This window comes from Calonectris borealis, chromosome 3, assembly GCF_964195595.1.
Source record: "Calonectris borealis chromosome 3, bCalBor7.hap1.2, whole genome shotgun sequence".
Classification (NCBI taxonomy): Eukaryota; Metazoa; Chordata; class Aves; order Procellariiformes; family Procellariidae; genus Calonectris; species Calonectris borealis.
This window is the reverse complement of record NC_134314.1, coordinates 88,380,380-88,403,075: the sequence shown is the minus strand read 5'-3', so window position 1 is coordinate 88,403,075 and position 22,696 is coordinate 88,380,380. Positions and strand designations below refer to the sequence as shown.

At 37.9% G+C, this 22,696-nt stretch overlaps 1 protein-coding gene across 16 annotated transcripts in view; it reads right to left on the bottom strand.

Moving 5' to 3' along the window:
* SDCCAG8 (SHH signaling and ciliogenesis regulator SDCCAG8) overlaps nucleotides 1-22,696 on the bottom strand; it is a 118,411-nt gene that overhangs the window by 44,462 nt on the left and 51,253 nt on the right. For 15 of the 16 annotated variants that reach the window (XR_012673089.1, XM_075146549.1, XM_075146550.1 and 12 more), the window contains 2 exons: nucleotides 8,075-8,202; nucleotides 5,851-5,959 (listed from right to left, as the gene is read on the bottom strand). The exons of the other annotated variant lie outside the window; for it this stretch is intronic. Coding sequence is in view for 14 of the 15 variants with exons in the window: in XM_075146549.1 (XP_075002650.1) it covers nucleotides 5,851-5,959; nucleotides 8,075-8,202 (237 nt within the window). In the remaining variant the exon portion in view is untranslated. Of the gene's footprint in view, nucleotides 1-5,850; nucleotides 5,960-8,074; nucleotides 8,203-22,696 lie in introns of those variants that run through there. 16 annotated transcript variants of the gene reach the window in all.

The window sequence follows — 22,696 nt, the reverse complement described above, 5'->3', positions numbered from 1 at the left end:
ATCAGAAAGTAAGAATCAAAAGCAAGCAAATTTGTTTTATGGCATCTGCCATTCCAGATCTTGAGGTTAAAAAGCTTCAGAGATATCTTTAAATCATAAACTTAAATATGCTGCAGTTACAGCAGAAAGATACTTTACCTTCCTGGCTGTTACAGAATGCAACAACAACTGACATTCTGAAAAATACAACAAAGTGCAGGGGGGAAGAAATACTCCTCCCTCAAAAACATGTTGTTACACTGACAAGTCAAATCTGGAAATGACAACATAATCTTTTCATGTTTAAATAGAGAACAATACATGATATCATCTGTGAATCTAAAAGAACTTAGCAAGGGAAACTTTGGAAGAAGACTGTATGTAATTGAATTTAGATAGGGAGTTACAGCTCTATTAGGGAACATCACTGACAAATACATCAGAATTGTGCTGATGTATTTGTACATCAAACTTAAATGCACAAGAGTTTCCTAAATGGGTACGTAACAGTGGGCAGGATGTTATAGGAAGGTGACTGAAGTCAAATTTTTACACCGATCATTTAACAGAAATACTAGTAACTTAAATGTCAGCATTAAAAGAGTATTGTCAGTTGGACCAATTGTTATCACATAGCATGAATGCAGTCTGTACCTGATACTGATACTGTAAGAAAGACAATCAGTGGATAAAAGCACAGGTCCACTGCAGAGCAGCTCAACAGAGACCTGAGGTAACAAAGCCCAACCAAGTGGTAACAGGGACTAAACTCAAGATTGCATTCCTTTTTTGCCAGCAAAATGCAACAACAGCATTTGCCATGTGGGAATACTGTAAATTATGATGTTTGTAGGGCTTCCCAACTGGGGGATCCTGCTTCTTCTTCTGTATTTATATGTGGCTGTCTCATTCACGGAAACAGCAGATGCAACTTTCAAGGTGGTAAAAATCTCAAAGTTTTAAAGGCACTTACTAATCTCCAGCACATTTGAAGGTGCCTGAAGTCTTTCTGGAAAGATCAAGGGATTCAAATCAACCAAAACAAAATTGCTACTGAAAATTACAATTAATGAAACAAAAGAAGATACTGAATTCATTGAAAACATGAGTAGCATGATCTCTAATCTCTAAAATACAGCTTTAAATGCCTGATGCTTTGAACCATGTTACTTGCGTTCTCTTCTAAAACATCTCTTTTGTAATTACAGTTGAACTGAGCAAAAAAAAAAAATGCATTCCAGTTAAAATATTATTTATACAATGTCCTTTCCAAGTAAATATCTAAGAGGCTGACCACCCGAATTCAAGTATTCCATTACACTGAAATTTTGGAGGACAGCACATATGAAGGGCAGAATACCTATTAAGGTCAATGTTAAAAGGTTCACGTGTGTCGGCATTAAAGAGAGAACACCGGTCCCAATACAAGACCGCACACCAAGAGTCTTCATTATGACCTGACAAAGATTCCCTCTGCATCTTTAAATATACCACTCATCCACCTGAGTTTCCAAAGATTAAGATAGAACAGTTCACTCTATGTGATATTTAAATAACTTCAAAATTGTTGGGTTAAAAAACCAAAAACAAAGAACAACCATAATTGTAATAAGCCTGAACAACTGTACTGAACGTGATAGCACACTTACACTAGGAGTAACAATTTCACCCAGCCAGGTGCAGGACCAGGTCTGCGTAAATGCTTCTGAATCACTCTGCTCCCAAGCTGTCACAGCAGGGACAGGCGAGAGAGGGGGGCAGATGCCGAAGTACACAGTCCTGAACCTCAGAGATAGCCCACACATAATACCAGGGACAGAGGTAAATTAGAAAAATCTATGCATTAAGCACTACGTCTGATGGATCCAGAACAACTAAAGGACACAGCATGGACAGGCTGATGTTGCTCCACAAGAGCTGCTCTGGGTCCAACAGTCCGAGTAGTAAGCCATGGTGGACTCACAAGGAACTGAAGCATGCAGACATCTGGAGTGCCGCCACCTGAGCTGAACTCCGCACAGAGTTGCACTTCTGCAGACTCAGGCTGGCCCCACAAGTCATACAGTTATGTTAATGTATCTGTGGGTGCTTCTGAGATCTGATAGACTCAAAAGACCTGTATGAAATCAATATTATTTTGAAACTGCACAGAGCAAAGCTACAACGTCACATGAAAATGAAAATGTAAAATGCATGCTTATAAGTAGATTGGTAATAGATTTTGCCAAATCTCATTTACTTGTCACTATATTAAAAATAATTGATGATGACTGGGGGGAGGACAGGGACAACAACAAAAAAGCCCTCTACACTTCCGGATCCATTTAACTACCAGGAAAGCCTCAACTTCTATTTAAAACCAAATTTAAGTTTTTATCTACCATCCTTGCTGGAAGAGTCTTGGGAAAAAAACCCAGGTTCCTCCAAAACATTCACATACTGGAGGCAAAGAACCAGCAAATGTTAAATAGTCATAATTCAAAGTCAGTCTTAGGATATTTTTAGGATGAGCTGATTTTTGAACACTAAGGTGGCAATGCTGCCTTTACTCCTCTGAACTACCTTTTGCATTGCAGCGCTTTCTAAGCACTGCTTTTTCCTACTCTTAAAACCAATTGTTTACTTGTACAGCAATTAAATACATGCTCTAAAATATTTTCTGCTGACCCAGTATTGTTGCATATAATTTTAATGACTGATCCTTCAGACAGACTGTTTCACATCTTCGTATGGCTACCTTCAACAAACATTTCACTCCTGGTATTGAGTGCAATGACTGCAGTCAACCAAACATGCAGGAAAATAGTTCAGCTGGGTGTGTGTTCTTTACTTCAATTAAACTCACACAGTTGGATGCCTACTGTTGCCAAACCAGTAATATAATTTATACATTATAGTCCAAACAGTAAAACTACACTAAAAGTCATTTAACAATATTTATAACACCATAAAATACTGTGTTAAAATATATGAACTGCAATATGTACCAAAATTATAAAATTTGTTTCTCATCATCAGTGATTAAAACCAGGATCATTGCTCTAGCTTCAATACTCACAACCCTGGTGACAGATTAGAATTCAAATCTTAATGATCAATTTACAATTAACAAGATAGAAGTGAAACAAATTAAACCAACCATTATATATAACGAGACCCAATGGACTCCCATTGTTCCCCTTAATTACAAAACGCAAATCACAAATACACAGTGGGTAGTGTTAAGCATTAATCTACAACCTAGAAACTCAAACAGTGACAATCACAGAGAAAAAAAAAGAACAAAATAACAGAGAAGAAATCAACAAAGGACTATATTTTTAAACATGCCTATGCATACAAAAACCTTCACAGACAGTATCTTCTTTCTGCACAGCTTGAGGGTTCATAATTTGTCTGACATTGTCTTTCTAAAGCTTTTCTAAATCCTGTGTAGGGGCTAGCTCACAAAAATGGTTCCAGCTTACATATAAACAAGAAAACTTCAGTTTAGATTTCTCAGACAACCTGTATTAAATATAAAAATATTCGTGCAATTCAGAGGCGTCCTACTGAAACTGTGCAAATATGTAGTTGTCACAGATAAATTTGAAATGCCTCTTATTACAAATGGGCCCTTTACTTCCTATCAACCCCCCAAAATTTTATATAACCTTACTCTTGCATCTGTTATTAAAAAAGTTTGAGCGTTTTACCAATTAAATAATGGTACTGCTAGTATAGTTATTTCTTAACCCCATGAAAACTAAGGCACAAAGATTCTAGAAGTATAGCAAGAAAATACACATCCAGGTCCAAAATTCAGTTTATGATAAGGCCAAAAACATGGGAAAAAAATGGAAAAAATCTTTTCCATGCAAATAGGGCACACTGCTGCTTCATGATCTGCTTTTATTAATGTACATGAGAACTAAGTTATAAAATCTTTCAAAAATGATTACTTTTTTTCAGAAGACAAAGCTACAGCTTTCTGTCCCAGACTTGTGGTTTTACACTATATCCAGTGACAATGAGCATGAAGATTGCCTTTGGGAGAGATGCTACTGAAAGATACAGACTGATCATGCATTTAAAACTTTGCCGAAGTCATTTTCTGCATCTGATCTCTTGATCACATAACTTTTTGAAGCCATCTATTAGTTTACCATTTTCCACCATCTCCAGTTCCACCTTTCTGTTCTCATTTTCACGTGCTGTCTCCGTCCCTACCAATTTCTCCATTCTTGTTATTGACTGCAGCAGCTCCCACTCCAATGAAGGCAAGCTCAAGCTATTATAGGGCTACTTCTTAGAACTGCTTTCATACATTCTTCCATACTGTTTCTTGTACAAAATATACCACTTTCTGGAGATCCAAGAGGGCTCCTTTTCCCTTTTTCAGGTTCTTGACATAGTCAGCTAATGCTGCTAGGTGGAGAAACACTTGGCAATCTCTGGTATTTATTTTCAGAGAATAATGTGTTTTCACAGTATATTTTCTGTCTTTCCTTCATCCTTTTACAGTTACTAGTCTGTGACTGTGAGCTCTAGCAACAAAGTCTGTGTGCATTTTTATTGCTGGAATAATAATATGATTTGAATCTATTTAGATTTTGTATTACTTTAGCAGAGGAGCTCTGCATTTTCAGAAGAAAAATTCTGTTTGCTTCTCTCTCAAGTACCCATCACAACATTTGCAAGCGAAGATTGCTTATATTTCCTCAAGTTTCTCATTTCTCCCCTAAACACTCTGGATGGGATTAATCTCCCAACTTCAGCCACTTAACAGCTAGTCAACACTTTATATTCAGTGGAAAGTAGGATGGGCAGTGGAGGCAGTACCTGTGGGAAGCATCATACATTTTTTATACATGTATGTCTGTCATCTACTTATATCATTCCCCTTTGACTGTTCCTGGAAACAGCATACTGGGATAAATGAGCTCTCTCCCTGAATGAGTGTTGCCCCTGTTATGTTACCTCAACAGGATGATTAAATCCACCCAGCAGAGGAAGAATCCTATCTTGAAAACCAATTTTATCTTTGCTGAGTATTTTCCTTACTTCACATAAGCCATGCGCGATGAATCCTACCCTTAATTACCAAACTCGCTTTGCGTGAAATTTACAGAAGTTGCACAATACCAACTCACCACTTAAGTCCTGTTTACTACTCTAAGTATGAACCCTGCAGAAAGTTTCAACAGACTATTTTCACACTTAAACACGTAAACTCAAAATATTTACTAGCACGAAACTACAAAATTCATAATTTTTTTTTAGAAAGATAGTCCTGTCCTATAGAACTTTTAAATAGTTTCCAGGTTTTGTTCTATTCCTGAATTTTTAATGGCTTTGTATATAGACCTATTATTGATTTTAACAAGAGCACCACATAACAAGCGGCGGCAGAATCCGAGCTTCAATGACAAGCAATTTTGATGACAATTATTTCAGAGATAATTATTCAGTGTGTAGTATTGTGAATGGAGCTTTAAGTAAATAATTAAACCAACAGACTACAGTTTTGAGAACTTTAAATATTTAGTATTTTTCATATAATTTCATATAAATGTGAGTTGTAGCTCTGTTAACAATTTGCCACTTTTCATATTAAGAATATGAAGACCAGGAAGAAAATAGCATGCAATTTTTACACTAGAATTGTCTAAGAAATTTGAAGTAATAGCCAGAAACATAATCGGAAAAGCAGAAAATTAGAATTACCCTGGATAAAAATCCATCTATGTTTCTTAAGTGGCATATATTATATTGAGATGATGTGTAATACCTGGGACAAGATGAATAATAATAAATATTAAAATACAAACAAAAAAAAAAAGGAAGCATGTCCTAATAATAAAAGGAATAGGATAAGAAAAATATACTAACCTGTATTTTTCTGACATTTGTTCCAACTTCCTTGCCAACATACAACATTCTTCCTTTAATTTCGCTATGAATGTATTCTGGGAGGTCAACAATGAATCCAGTTCATTTACTAGAAATTATAAAATTATAAAACTAGAAATTTATTTTACAATTATATAAATTTTTAGATAATTTAGAAACAATTTTATATATTCTTAATTTTTTTGGTCTAGATGCTTCTGGTTTTGGTATGTTTTTTAAACTTCAGCTATTTGAACATGGAATTATAACATCATCATTCACCAAATATGTCAGAATAAGCTAACCTAAAGCGTCAAAGCGATGTTGCTACTCAGTCAGGTCCTGTATGACAAGAATCACCATAAAGACTACATATCTAATCTCGTGGTTTTGTTTTTTAGCTGGAAGTTCATTGACATTTCCGGGAGGAATAAAATTGGCAAGCGATGCCTTAGCAGCCTTTTACTTGCTCAACTGGTGCAGAGGATACACTGGCAACCCAAACACTCCCACTGTAGACTCATTTCATTCTCTCCTTAAAAAAGCAGTTATTTTACTTACTGTGTTCTGCACTTACTATGATTAATGTATTTTTTTCTCTTTAGTGATAAGATACACACTTATTGTCCAGTGACAGTTGCAGTGAAACCATTTTATAAATTAATTTTCAGTTACTATCAGTTTGGGCTGCACCAAAATTTGTGATCTAGAAATGAAGCATCTTTATTCTTTCAAAAGGAAGATACTGCAAAATTATGTTTCTTGATTTCTGCTTTTAAAATCATTCAGAGAAAGAGAGACCATTGTTACCCAAATTCCTTGTATGCGTGTAAGGTCATAATACACAAGGGTTTCTTTATGTACATAATAAATGACTATCATTTTCAACTCCTCCTAATTCTACTACAGATATATAAAAACAAACTCAGCCTTAATGTTTTTTCCTTTTTGTATACTGGGACAATATATGCATCAGGAGGGTAAATTACACATCTCTTGTGCAAAACTACACTTGGTCATATGCAGATGTGCTGGCTACAGTAGGGAAAAATGACTCTGAGAGCTTCTCTCTTTTCCTACTGTGTAGACAGCAGCCATAACGTAGCTGTTAGCAATCCCTGAACACACGGGAAAGGCCCTCTAGTACTGTGACAATGCTGCAAAAAAGGCAGAAAATCAGACGGCAGATGTAAATGTGCCTGCTACCTCAGGTATTATCTGACACTGCTTAGGATTAATACAGGCTACATCATTTTTCTAAAGGTATTGCAGGACTGATGGGTAAAAGTGGTATTTTATTAAACATATGAATATACCATGTTCCGTAAGAGCTGAAGCTCCTCCTTCTTTCCATGCTCAGGGGTTAGAGATTTCCTCTCTAAAAATTTCTTTTTTTGTTTATAATATGGACCTCTATTAATGTTGTTGGCATAGTACTTCACAATAACAAAAGGCTTTTTTTGTTTGTTTGGAAAACCCATTTTACTTCCAGATTAAAGGTTGGAAGTTATTGGTCAGCTAAGTCAACGCAATGAAGTCTTCTATTATGAGAACCTGAAGTATGCAAGGGATTAAACATCCTTCTTCTAGATTTGGGGGGGGTGGGGGCACATGGTAGTACTAAAAATGTTTGAGGCTGCAAAGATTAAATAAAGGAACATATCAATTTGGAGCCAGTGAATTACATCCAGCTGCGACAGTGAATTAAGAACCGATTAATGGCTAAAGCTTTTCTCCAGTTTGGATGCTGAAGCAAACTCATTAAGCTTTTAGAGTAGCTATAATGTGTGTACTGTGGGAACTGTTCAATGCTATTCAGGAGACTTTAACTGTAAGCTCAGAGCATTTCCCGCAGAGCTTCTGATGCTATTTTCTTTATATAACATGTGTGCCTGAAAATCCAGCCAAAAACAAGCCCTTTGTTTTTCTACTTTGTTGTGGTCTCTCTCAGCTTTACATTTCTTGAACACAGGTAAATAAACTCATAATCCAGATGGTGCAACAGATGTGAGAGCAGCACTCTGAAATCAACAGACAGTGGGCAATACTTTCCATTTTCTCTTTTAAACGCTAACTAATATGTAATTCGGAATCTCCGGTGTAGTTAGCATCTGCTCCCTTCGGCCAGCCAAAGGTTACAGGTGTTCCTGATGTCATTTCACAGTAAGGCGTGGGCCTGGCTTGTGAGTGAGTGCCCAGGCTCTAATCTTTCCCTACCACCTACCAGTTTTCTCATGCTGGGCCTCCATTTGCTGCATCTTCTGTGTCAGCTCCTGCTCTCTTTGCTGGGCCTGAAGGGCTCGGGCCTTTGCTTCATTGCTAATGCTTTGCTGAATGCTCTCTTTCTCCAATCTATTAAAAAAACCCAAATAGGAAATAAAGAAAAATAAAAATCATATACCGAAGATGATAAATTAAAAAGGCAAAGCAGAACACTCCATTAATAATAACAAAAAAAAAAAATCTGGCCAAGCTTTTCACATTAAACATCCCCCTCCCACGTCAGGTTATACAAACTGACCTTTTCCTCTTACAATGTCAAACATTCTCCAGTGACTAGTAGAAAACGGATAAAAAATATGATCTATCTCCTGAGCGAAAATTAGCCTTTCAGACAAAAATACGATTTTATTTTTAAAATTTTAAACACGACTTCTTTTTCATAAGGAAGTTCCCCAACATCCACTTTGCATTGAACAGATTATTTGCGTTTTCTTTTAAATGCTATTTATTTAATTCTGCAATGAAGCTCAGGGACCTGACCCTGAGATGGACTGGTTCCCAGTGAACCAGCAGGAGACAAGTCAATGGGAGTGACTGCCACAGTGCTCATAACACAGCTACTCTGAAAGCTTAATGAGTTTTTTTAAGCAACCAAACAAGTTTTAACTATTAATTTATGTAAATAGGAGATGAATGCAGCCATTACAATAGAGAAGACTGTTAGCACCACACAGGCCCAGTCCCTTGTGGTTCTGCTCACTGGGGGGCTGCACAGGAAGGTCTAAAGCCCACTACTATTATCGAAGTACGCAAGCAAGAGAGCAATTTACTTGACCAGATATGCAAGATGGGGCAATCTACTCCTCAGGCAAAACAAATGCTAGACTACCACACTCCATTGAAGCATTTTATTTAATGCAAGCCAAGCAAAAACAGCACGGAAAATAAAAACCCAAAAGATATATGCATATAAATTAGAAAAGGTCCTAAACTGCAAATTCATATCTAGACTTTCCCAAAGGTCGTGAATATTTATCTGGTGCACACTAGGATCCAGATTCAAAATTTCAGTGAGTTCACACATTACAAGGATTGATTTCTACATTTCAAATTACATATATGCACACACTTTTCTACTGAAACTACATTTAATAGCCTGGGATAGATTTCAATAAAATCTTATAAACGTGTTGTTTTATTCTAGGGATAACACCTATTTCAGGGGACTACAAAACAGAACACAGGCATAGATCATGTAAGGATAAAGCCACATCTCATGTGGTTGCTGCACTTAACCTTTGGATTGGTGCCTAATAACCCATCCGAGATATTGCAATATCTCAGCATGACACACACAATGTTAAATCTTCTCTCTTAAATTTACCCCAAAGCAATACAAATGGTGGGTCACATTACACTAATTCCTGGTCCTGATGTTGCAAGCCCTACCTTAGGCAAAACTCCCTTTGAAATCACAGGCAGTTTTTTCTGAGGTAAGACTGAGAATGATTTGACACAGAGAATACATTTAGATAGCAGGAATATTATAGCGTTAAGGAAACAAAGCACATTTTTCAAGGAAATTTCATACATTGAACTGCGCTTTATCACATCATTCTCAGAATTACTTCGTAACCATACAGGGGCTATCCTAAGGAGTGATGCTTGCATCATTTGCTAAGTGTAAGCTCCAAATATGGAAGCATTACTATGAAAAATCTTTCCATATTTGCTGGGAACCAGTCTATTTAAATGCCTTCCCCCCTTCCAAACATCTTTTACCTTCAAACAGTTGTCATGAGCACCGGACTGCTCAAAAAAATGCACTGGCACCAAACACATCCCCCAGACACTTTCAGCTAAAGGAAGCGGCGGTAGCACAGTATTTTATTTAATAGTATGTCATGTGAGATGGCTGTGTGCAATTTGCTGTGCTGTCATCTGGCACACAGCTGGCTGGCTAGCGTTCTGCTGGGGGTAGCCTTCAGCATGTACCAAGCTGCACAGCTCAAGCTACCAAGGCAAGCCTGTAAAGGTCCATTCCTCATTGCTAGGGTCCCTCCTGTCGAACACATGCTAACAGGCAAGTTCAAAATAAGTGGAGAATCTGCTGCCACCAGAAACACTCCCTTGCTAAGGGGACCCATCCAAAAGAGACACTCACCTGTGTACTTACTGTACAGAGCAAACTAGCAGGAGCTCAGAAACCATGGATGCATGGTGAATTCCCTATGGCTGAAGCATATTTGGGGTGGGTGAAAACAGATGAGTTTATATAGTTGATAAAAGCTCAACTATAAGACTAGGAAAACACAGGTAAGTCTTATGCAGAAGGGTAGCTGACTAGTCTCAATCTTAGCACCTAGAAAATTTTGGGATTGAGATGCATCCAGTGCCACATAAAGAGCAATATCTGAGGTGCCTAGAGTTGCTGAGGAACGAAAAATTTTCTGGAGCCAAAGCTGTCTAAACTGAGTGGCAAGTCTTTCACCCACACCTTGATCTGACACCTTCCCTGCTCTAAAAGTTCAATCTCTCTGCCTTCCTACAGAAAATTTCCCCGACACAATTTACATATACAGAGAAAAAAGAAAAAAACCCCATGGATAAAACATGCGGAAGGCGGCCCAAGAGATTTCAGGAACTATTGGTAACATTCCTGCTATAACCAGCAAATATTGCAGGAGTTTTAGAAGGTTTGACACTGGCTGCTTATTTGCAATTAATCTGAATTGTGAAAGAAGGGGAGCTTGATTTAAGAAAAAGAAAAGCTAGGGACCGTAGACAGGAGGAAACAGTTATACCCCTCCAGCATTAGTGTTAAGATATCAGGAGTTTCCTCCTACAAAAACGTCAGAATTTCTCATATTGACTAAAGGAAAGCACAGAGACAATGTAAAGCAACGCAACAACAGGCTAATTTTGATGACACAGGTAAAATCTGAATCAGAAATGACAGCTAACGATTAATTGTACCAGAACTTTTTAAAGCATCATCTATAGGTATCAAAAAAAAGGGGACAGAGTGGTTAAAATGCAGCAGCCTGTTCTCTACTAGAATGCAAACACTGCATCAAAATTGGAGACAGTAGCAAAAATTATAGTTCTTTCACATAGTATCCACTGTAAAACACTAAATAAATGCCTATCTGATAATAATTCTGGATTTGGCCATAACATTGATCAGTTTTACTAAAGCAGAAGCACTGCACTCATGGCGACTTTCATTTTTGTTCCACGAAGTCAGAAGCAACCAAAGACTCATTCACACGGAGGCAAGCTCAAACTCTTTTTGAGCCCTGTTCTAAGTGCAAGTTTTCCACAGTAATTTTAGTTCTAAACACTGATTGTTTTGAGCCTGACTTACGGCTGTCAAGAGCGGCCTACTTAGTTAACTTGTTCACATATCTCAATGAACTGGATATCAGTTTGCAGTGACTGAAAGCTATACTTTCTAAATATTCTTGACAAAACAAAGGACACAGTAAACTGTAGCTTGTAGCACAGGAAAAAAACCAAGATTGCCATCACTCGCAAACCTTAAAAAAATCCTTGCTGAAAATGAAGTGAATTCACTTTGACCTCAAAGCTAACGTAAAAGATTGCTGGCTGAATTTGAGCCACCAAATTTAATAATAAAAAAAACCCCTTTCCCACCATTAACAAACAAAAACTGGATGACAGATCCATTTTCAGTAGAAGACTGCTCTCTGCCGAATGGCTTCACAGTAAAGAAAAGGGAAGGATGTAAAGGCTAGTGATGTGAAAGTCATATTTGACATAAATAATAGCTCATCGATTTTTGACTGTAAAAGAACAGAACTTAGATTGATAAAACTTTGATTTCACAACGCAGTTCAATAGTAGGTATTGTAACAGTAAAAATACAAAATGAAAAAATACAGGATGAGTCTCAAATTAGAATTAGGCCTCTGACTGGAGGTTGCCACTAAGTCTTCTGACAAAGCAACTATGATGTGAAGCAACCATGCTCCCTATATTGACTGTTTGATTTTTCCATGAGATCAACATGTGGCATTTTGTAAAAAGCTAATGGATCCATTAGTAAGGACTATGAACTTAATTGGACAAATTAAAATACTCTAGCAATTATCTCAGTTCAGTGGCACACAAGAGGTTATCATAGCCTTATTTTTGACATCTTCATTTCTCATTAATTATAGTTAAAAATGTAATTACAAAATATTTTAGGCTTTCATATATACTTACTTGACACTGGACTTCATAAATTATTAAGGCATTTAGTGTTCCAAATGTTTGAGGTACCTGAACTAACAAGACTGTTGGTCTAAATAATGGCCAGACCTGGAACTCAGCATCACACTCATACTTGGGCAGCACGAGGACCAGTTGAGCCTAACACTAGTGCTTTTGCTACACGCCTCAGTGGTTGAGCACAGACCTCCTCCCAGATAACAGGTAGCCGAGTGGGCCAGCACTGTGAACTACTGCACAACAAATCCCGAGAGAAGAGGGAAAGCGCTCAGCGGAGGGCTCCCTCAGCTCTTCCAGAGGAAATGGGCTTCCTCTCCTGGTACTTTTGAAAATAAATGTGTAGCACAAGCTTCTACACACCAAATGGAAAAACAGTTTTGAGAAGGTACCCAAGCACTTAATTCACAGTATCTTTAACACAATCTGGCCTGCGGCTACTCAAATCAATTAGAACACTTTTGAAAATAGGATTTGAAAGCCTACGTGTATTAGGAACTCTGAAGATTTTAGCCAATAGCTTTGGGCACAAAGGCCCAGCAATGTTTTATGCAGTCTAGTTTGCAAGCCTTCCATAATACATGTCCAGTGGACTGTCCATTACAAGCAGCTTTCTGAATCATTTTCTCACAGGTTATTTCATACTATTATTTCAGCTACAAGTGTCAAGGGAAGAATGGAAAATCAGAATATATCCTTGCCCTTCTCTCAGGCTACAGGGAAAAAAAAAAAGAAAAAAGAACCACACAGCAACATTCATGGTAAAAAAAATTAATAAAACCTGAAACAAGAGGTCACAATACCCACCCTATTCTGTAAGGGGAAACGTAAGAAAAATGTTTGCAGTCTCTTACGTTACTATCAGAAAGCATTCAAATACCGTAATGATAAAGGTCATAAAAGAATGTATACAGAATAAGATCATATGTTGGGTCAGAACACTCCACAAATTTCTTCCCTCTGTCCTCCATATGTATCTTCATGAGTATGTCATACACAGAAGGGTAAGGGCTCGTTTTTTTTCAGGTCAGCAGACAAGCCTAAAGGTTGGTCTGCAAATACGAAAAAAAATACAATTTACCAAGAAGTCATCCTCCCCAGGAATGGTCTTAAATCATTTTCTCTATTACTGTAAAACTCCTAAAACTCTTTCAGACCTGCCTTTCAATTTAACAGCACTACAGTATCCATTTCAGCTATTTGTAATGGAGAATGTGTTTACAGAGTTTTATCTTATGCTATCTGAAGTCTTAGTATTTTCAAACATTTAAGTAAGGAAATACACCACAGTAAGACCCCAAATTCTGCAGGTAAATAAGTAAATGCTGGTTTTAAGTTAGCTATGAGTCAAAATTATTAATTTCTACAGCTTCTAAATTAACAGAGCTCTAAAGCATGTATCTTGCTCATATATCTGGATCAAGTCAATAATAAGACTCAGAGTCACAAGACTTCTCCTCTTCCCTTAAGTCAGGCTTCTAGGAACCTGTTGTCTAGCACTGATTGTTTTGGTTATCTTCCTTTGTAAGGCCTATGTATTTTCATCTAATAGGTCCTTGTTAATAGCTAGGATTGCTATGACTGAGGACATAGCTGGACAGTGTTTCCTGGTTTCCTCTTATAAACACTGTAGATTTTTTGCCATCCAATTTTTTGCAATAAAGGTTTTGGTTTTTTCAGTGCATGTGTAAATCCGCCACAGCATGTTTAGACTGGCTGGATTTTACGGCTCTCGGTGCTTTTACAGGGCAGAAGGAGAGGCATGAAATGAATGTTCTTTTGTCAAAAAATAAATAAAAAAAAGATGCACACATGCATGTTTGTGCAAGAATTATGTAGAAATACCCTTTAAAAGGATCATGATCAGGTCATTTCTTTAAACCTCTCCAAGGAGCTGAAAAATTGCCCTTCCTGTATCCCATTGTGGGAATTACCCACTGAGTTGCCCTTTATGTCTGTTTCTGGGAGCTGACCGGATGCTGATTCTGGAGCCGGCTGCCAGGTCTTCTCAGCAGAAAGCTCAAGTTTCTGGAAACTGCCCCAGCCAGCACACTGTGTTTGGTGAGCTTCAGTACAATCTACATTTCCATGGTCAAATTTTGCAGAGACCTAATTATTAATTTAATTGGTAGAATTGGAGGACTGCGTCATTGTTAAGGATGCATGTGGTCCTGTTTGTGACAATTGAGGCTTAAAAAAAAAAAAATTAAAAAAAAAAACTTAATTTTTGTTTTTACAGTGTAAGATGCCTAGTTACATTAGTTGAGAGATACAGAGAGTTTTCTAAAATGATGAAATGTCAGAGTTTTCTTCTTGTAACCATGTGAAGCAGAACCTACTACAAGCCATTAGAAAAGTTATGTAAAGGTCAAGGGTTTAAAGGTGGTAAAAAATTAAGCATTCAAATTGATTCAGCTCTCTAAATATGCATCTGGAAGGCTAGAAGATGCTACAGAAATAACTTTAAAGTAGAAATACCTTTAAAAAATGTTAGTGGACCAACCAAACAAAACTTTTTACTACCCTGCCTGAGATAAAAGACCGGAAAAGACAGCTCTGCCAGGCTACTACCACTTCACAAAAACACCTCAAAATACAAGAAACACTTTTGGGGGAGAAAACAAGAAAAGATTAAACTCTGCCCACATTTCCAACTTTGTCAAGAGACTAGCTACAATTATTTGACAAATTAGCTTAAAACTATTTTCCCCACAATGCAAATAATTACCCAGACTGTACCCCTGTTCCCAGAATCCAAATAACGTCAACTTGCTATACATTCTTTTTTTTCTGAGAATTTAAATTTTGCTGAAACAGTAATTAGTGCATATGACTTTCTTGTTCCCACTGAAATTTTTTTCCAGCTTTCTCTATTTAGAATGCAGTTACACCATTGGAACCGCCTTATAACTTATATATATTTGCACTGTATATAATACTAAGAGGTCTATAGAAACAATAAAACGCTAAGTCTAAAACTTCCACTTTGCCCTTTACACCCTACCTGAGGCATCAGCAGATATTATACATTAATGGCTGTGCATGAAAAGATTCCTACTCTATTTTTGAGTACTTGCTGTACTTGAAAACTACTTCAAAATTACCACTAACTGGAGATATTGATGGGCATGAGAAAGATGAAAAGTTGTAAGGGCACAGGAACTGAGAGACACAGTCTTACTCCTATGAAAGTTTATGTGATACAAAGAAGCTTGAATATAGTTGAGTACATACATAACTGGTGGTATGTTCCATCTCTACTTCTATCTACTAAATCTATTAACAAAATGAAAGGATTGGATTTCTTACTCATTTTAAATTCCGCATAAAAGACAGAATTTGCAAAGACCTAGCCTATAACATGACTTTATTCTTTTGGTGTTTTGCCTTCAAAAGATATATACAGAAAAAAACCAGTTCCTCAATGTAGACAATAACTACTTTTCAATCTGGATAGTTCTCTGTGTATCAAGTCACAACTAAATATTATCATTAACTGCCCTCTATTTCATTGTTAGAGAAGGAAAAAAGTGTCTCTAACAGTAATTAACATCTCATATTACGTCAAATATTCTGAATTAGAACCAAAATCTGACTTTTCTGGCACATCTATAAGCCTTGCCAGCAAGATACGTACCTTCTAAGTAAACATCCATCCTGCAGTGGTTATTACCAACAGATTGTGAACTATTGCTGATAAGTCCCTATAGAAACAGACAATTAAGTACAGAATAGAAGTTGCATGGGAAGAGGCAACATGAGAAGAAGTGTTTTTTGTGAAGTCTTAGTATGTAGCCCTAAGGACTTCACAGTACTGCGACCCTTTCTCTGGAATATTCTATCTTTGTTCCACGAGCCACTTTTACAAATGGCTGAATGTTGAAATGTTTGCTTACCATAGAAGATTTTTACAGGCATTTACTCTGTATACACAAAGTTATTTAAATTATTTTCACTATATTTAAAATAAAGGAGTAATTTTCTTGACTTATGGTGATTCTTGAATTTGGCACCAGTAGTCTCTTAGGATGCAGCTTCAGGACAGATCTAAGTCAGTTTAAGGCGACATTGCCAGTATAAGGTGCGGTCCCTCTTTTCATCCTCTTATAGTTAGCACTCATGCAACTTACTCTGGAAGAGCAAATGACTCTTTTCAACCTGGTTAACTCCCTGAAACACCTGATCTTCCAGTGTCAGCACAAGCAAGGGTCTGGCAATATGTGGTCAGACATAGCCACATATTACCATTCTAGGGATTTGCCTTTTCAGCAGCAGCATAGACTTAGACCAGCTTCAAACAATCGTTACCTCCATACTCCCAGGCTCAGCTTGCTAATACAGTAACCGTTAGGCCTGAATCAAAAAAATGATGCAGCTAAATAATGCAGATACCTGATCTGCTACGAACTCACTCTGCCAATTTAAATTTGTTCAAAAAAACAATGTTTTTCGTATGTTAACTTTGTACCAGCAAGCTTTATGCTGAATCGGGTATCATCTGTCCTACTGCAGCTGGCATAAAGTCAGCATAAACACTGCATTGCATGCTCTAGCTAATTCAAAAGGAAAGTGACTGTGTGCTCACACCTGATCCGGATCAGATCAGCACAGCTTAATGTTCCAGTAGATCACAGATGCACTATGAATGACTGCTGAACAGTCACCTACATTTTTCACAGACACTAGGTTTGGACACGCAACCTGCAGTTAAGCTACCATAGGCCTGATACTTTGAAGGTGTTAACTCTCCCCAACTACTGCTGAAGTTGAGAAGAACTGAGGAACAGTTCTCTCTGCCTCCAAAGGACCAAGCCTCACATGAACAGCTTGGGAAGAAGCAGAACAATTCGACAGAACAAAGCGTTCTTCAGGATGAGAATTTGAAAGACAGTATTCGATTTTGACGGAATTTGATCTAGGGTAAGCTAGGCTTCTCCCCCATCCTACAGCAAGATACCACATATTCCAGCAAACTGACAAACTTGTGACCAAAAGCAAGAAAGATGAGAAATACTGTGCTAACATTACATTGTACTTGACTGTTGTGGATTTGCTTAGATATTACAGAAACATCCCAATAAAAGACATGCTTATCTACCCACATATCACAGGAGCTAGATATGAACAGGTGAGTTAAAGAATAAAAATCCAACCTTACATGCCTTTTATTGGTTTGGTCAACTGTGGCATAATTTTTGTATTATCCTGATTGTAACTGTCTGCACATTAGTATTAGAAATAATGGACAGGCAGGCTAACAGTTGAGGGTTTTGGTGAGGTGTTTTTTTTTTTTGGTCAGGTTATAAATCTCCCTTCTTTATGCTGTCAAGAGTAAGGGAGAAACGTATTTCAATAGCAACTTTAAAACGAAACTCACAAATTACTACCATTATGTTAAGTGCTAGATATCCCACTGTGCAGTTTTGCTTTGTGAATTTTTACCTTCTTCCATGCACACTTTTAGCCACTGATCGCACAGCCTTTCAGTGTTTTCTGCCTTTTCCTTTAAATAAACTGGCTCTGGCTCCTTCCATCTGGTTCCCCTTCCGTCAGCAACCCTGCACCTGTTCACACCTCCTCTCCTGTTGGATTCCACTGAACATTTCCTCCTCTGCCAGGGCTATTCTGGCACTCGCAACCTTTCTGTCATTCAATCCATCTGTCAGAAGTGAACTTTGTTTACCGCAAGCTTCTGCTTTCTTCTTCAAGAAGCAAAGCCCCTCAAGGTCATTGTCAAATGAACTGTCGGTGCGGATTTAAATCCAGTTCTGCTAACCAGCAGAAGATGAAGTTCTTTACAGTCCTGTATTTGTGAAGATCGGTTTGGGGTACAGGAGAAATAATACCGAAGCAAAAGAGTAGATTTTAATCATCATTTGTTAACTCCAACAGCTAATGTGTTTTTCTTCATATACGTATATCTGTACCTTCTTGCAAAGACTAGCATAATCTGAAAAAGACTTGCAGAGCTATGCAAAGAAGTGGAAAAGGCTAATAAAAATATTACAAATAAAATAATAAATGAAAGATTTTGACTCTCATTTTAACACTGTGTAACAAAGATATTGACTAAAAATGCAAAGAGAAAATGGGAACAGCTGAATGAGTAAGTTTACAGTAAAACCTTAAAGCGGCCAACAGCATTCACTGTAAATTATTTCAGCAGCAGCATTTTTTTTTTTTTTTTTTTTTTTTAAACTTACCTACTGATGTTTCAAATGCAACATTGTTTAAGGAAAAAAAAAATCCTGAATATTTTCCTGTTTTCAAGCCTTGTAAAACACACATATGCAACTCTGTTAAAATACTGTCTTCCACGTTGAGACAAATAGTAAGGATTCTTTGTCAGGGCTGAGACTAAATTCATATTGTCAACAGGATACATTATTTTTAGCAATTCCTGTGCCCATATATCTTTTCAGGAATACGTTCTGATAACCACAAGCTTCTGAATTATTAACTAACCTCCTCAACAGTCTCATTCTTCTAAAATAAGAAATACCTTTCAATTTCACTGCATACCTTGGATATCCTTTAAAAAAAAAAAAATCTTTCACTGAGATTAAATACAGTACCAAAAAATAAAATACGTCTTTTAAGTTTTGTAAGCAATTATAACAAACCACCCATTTTATTACCCTTTTACCAAAAATTAATTTAAAGTAAAGCTTTCTGGGAGCAAATCCAGGAGGTAATCCAATCTCATTAGCAGAAATGTAGTTATACTTATGTTAGGTCTGAATTTGACTCTAATAAAAATTGCATTGACAAATACTGCACAAGTTTAGCTGAATAATAACTTAATACTGATATATCCCTTATACAGGGATTAGTCCCTGCATTTGTTTTCTGATGCTATTTATCTTCTTCCACAGGAAACGACATGCAGGTGAACAAAAGCACTGGAAACAGAAGAGGAACTCTGGAACAAAAAAGAACATGCAGCAGTGTCCCACCTAACTACAGAGAAACTTTTATTCCCCAGTTTGATTTTAGAAGGTAACTGAACAAGGAGAAGCTAATCAAGAACAATTGCTCCTATTTCTACAAGAATGTCATGTGATACTCAAACCACAAGGAAGGCAGAGGCAACCAACAGTGGCACGCTATTAAGCTTGCCACGCTGCCAGCAGAGCCAGGGGAAGGAGGTCAGCCCCGTCAAGTAGCCGACAGCAGAGGCTGTGCTCCTCTGCTCGCTCAGGACAGGCATCTCCCAGCTCGCGCTTTCCCCCCGACCAATCCCCGGCACAAGGGCACTGAGCAAGCAGAGCGGCCAGGCGGCCAAAGCTGGCGTGCTCAGGTGATTTTTCTTCCTCCCTCCCTCCACCAGCTACCTTCTACGGAGATGACAACCTACAGGCTGATGCTCTTCCATGTCAAGTTTGACAAAGTCCCCAGCTGAGGACTCTTTGGGTTCTCTGTTGAATTTTTTTCTAGGCAAGAATTTCAGGAGCAGAATCTTGCACAGAAGGAAAAAAAAAAAACACAAACCAACAATCACTGTGACTGCACAAAATAAACAACTTTGAATATACTTTTGAAAGCACAAGGCAGCTTTTAAAATTGTTTAAGTTCACAAATACCAAGTGCTGATAGAAAAAGTACATTTTAGCTTATTGTAAAAACAAGCTTTCAGCTGTACTTGAGAGAAAAGCCCTAGAACAAGTCAAAAATAAAGATAAAAATCAGAAAAATTTTTCCAGCAGCAAATTCAGCAAAAAATCCAGCAGCCTCGAATACATGTGTCTGAAAGATTTTTATGGTTCAAAAAAAAAAATCATTATCCTGTTGTCATTAGTCACACAAATAGAAAACCTAATTTGACTGAGATCAAAGTAAATATTTGATACACACACATAAACTTCTTACTGTTAGTGCTGAATAATAACTGCTCAAAACAAAGACCTTATAAAGATGTTTGTTTTCTACAGCAGTTAGTCTCTTCTGTATTTCATCTGAATTCACTGCTCGCTCCAAAGCGCTTTAAGTATCGTCACTGCTTCTGAACCACACTCTACATGCAGTAGCAATTTGGCTGCCTCAACAACCTGATGCGATGTATAAAAGATGAAATCATTAGAGAAATTTGATGTGACCAGTTGCAGTTTAAATGCCATGGAGAAAAATTTAGATGAATCTAAGACTAAAATCTGAAAATGTATTATTGCCTTTTCCTTGAGAAATTTGTATTGTAGGACAGTAAATTAAATTGTCAACCATGTTTAAATTCTTTAAAAATGAAAAAAGGTGATTTATAAAGACTTTCATATTCAAAACTAACACACCGTTTTGGATTTATTCTTTACTCCTTCACTTATATTTTCTTTCTTTCCCTTTTAAACTTCATCAACGGCCTTCACATGTTTGTACAATCATTTTAAATATGTTTAAATGATTAAAGAGAAAGATATTTAAATAATTGTGTATTATCTTGACACAAAGTATATCAGCTTCGAAATTTCTACAAGGCACTGCCAGAAGACGACAGAGCCGATTTATTTCAAATCATTCAGTATCAGTCTTCGTAAAGCAGCATATGGTCTTATCATGGCAGGTAAAATATTTTACCTTCTATAATAACGCAGAGCAGCTAATTTATCTACATGCTGTATAATCAGATAAACAATTTCAGCTGCACTATGAAAACCTGTAGGCAAGGGAGAAATTTATCCCCCCGCCTATACATTCATATAATTGCTAACAATAGAGGTTATTCTTTCTTCCATCCCCTTCTTCAATTACCTTAAAGCAAGACCTTCTTTTCAGTTGTGGAAATATTTGCAGTTTCTACAGCTGCAGGACAAAGAACTGAGACATTTTCACAGAGTTGCTCAGGGGAAAAGGAAGGGGAAAAAAAAGCTTTGCAAGATTCTATTGCAAGTAAAGCAGAGTGAATGACAACTTTCAAAGCTACCACAATCATTTACTAATGTGCTGCTATAGCAAATAAGTCTAATTTTTTTTGACAGCACCAAATTAGATTTATTGCAGAAACTGCTGCATAAATAGCATATGGCTATGTTATACCACCTATTTCAAATCCCTGTAATGTTTCCTCCCCTCCCTGCTCAAAATGAATAATTGAGCCAAGCTATAAACCTTCTGCAGACGAGAGATATACAAGTTCAAAAAGCAGATGCAGGAGATGTAGATTTCTTTGTTGAAATTGTCTAAAAAAGTAATCGCATATCCCGATCAAACAAAACTGGGCAGTAATAGGTCAGGTCTCCCTTCAGGATTTTATTCCCCCTTTCCTTGATAAAATTTTGTTTTCATTTCTCTTTCAAGCTGACAGTCATCAACATGGGGCATGACCTCGTAATCCTCTCGCACATGACTACCTCTTGCTTGCACAAGAAACCCTATTGATCTTTACCTCTTACGTGAGTCAAATTATTCGTGTGACTCAAGATCAGAAGGCTCGGACCTCCATTCATTCCTCACAAGCTCTCATTTATGATGAGGGGAGTGCCTCCTCCGAGCAAAAATACAACATCAGAAAACCGGTTTCATTCATCGGAGGGGGCCAACCCTGTGGGAAGGTGCCGACCTACAGCTCTCCCCGCTTTCAACAGGAGCAAAGTTTTCTTATCGGTTTGCTGGATCAGTCCCCGGACCCACGTGCTTTCGTATTTCTGTCAATCGCCAAATTCTGCTCTACGATAAAAGACGAAAACACGTAACCTTATTACTCGACCGGACCGAGAGCAACGACACGTATTGTTGCGGTAGGAGGGGGCACGACAGACCGAGGCGGGACGTGCTGAAAGCCCAGCAGGCCGCCGGGCCGCCTCCCCTCTCCCCTAGCCCGGGGCGAGGTCCGCCCCACGCCTCCCAAGTTTGTGCGGTGGCTGCACGGAAAAGACGTTGCAAGGTCTTCTCTCCGGCCGACGGGCACACCACTGCACACATCGTGGAAGGCTGCGGCTACCCCGCCGCTTGCCTCTCGGTGGTCAGTCCTCCCAGCTGCCCTATCCGTTACTGTCTGATTAGCTCTGCGAAGGAGCCCCTCCCCGGCCAGCTTTCCCCGCCATCTGTTCCACACGCGATGGCTGCCGCCCAGCAGCCTCGCGCTGCCCTCCTACCTGGCACCCGGCTCCCGGCCTTACCCCAAAGTGCTAACACAGGTTCTCGCTGCTGGCAGAGTCAGGATTTCATTACTACTACTTTGACAAGTGCAGGGTTGTTTGTAATTTCTCTTTTATCCTGATTTTGATTGTACAACCACCTCCCACTGATTCAGTTTGCTTCAGTTTTGTTGCTCACAGATTTTACTCTCCACATTAATCTCCCTCTGGCATGTTACTGCATCTGTTCCCTTTTTTATTATTAATTTTCAAATTCCCACCATTTTTGACAAAAAGGAGGTAATCTACACTCTGCTTCTGCC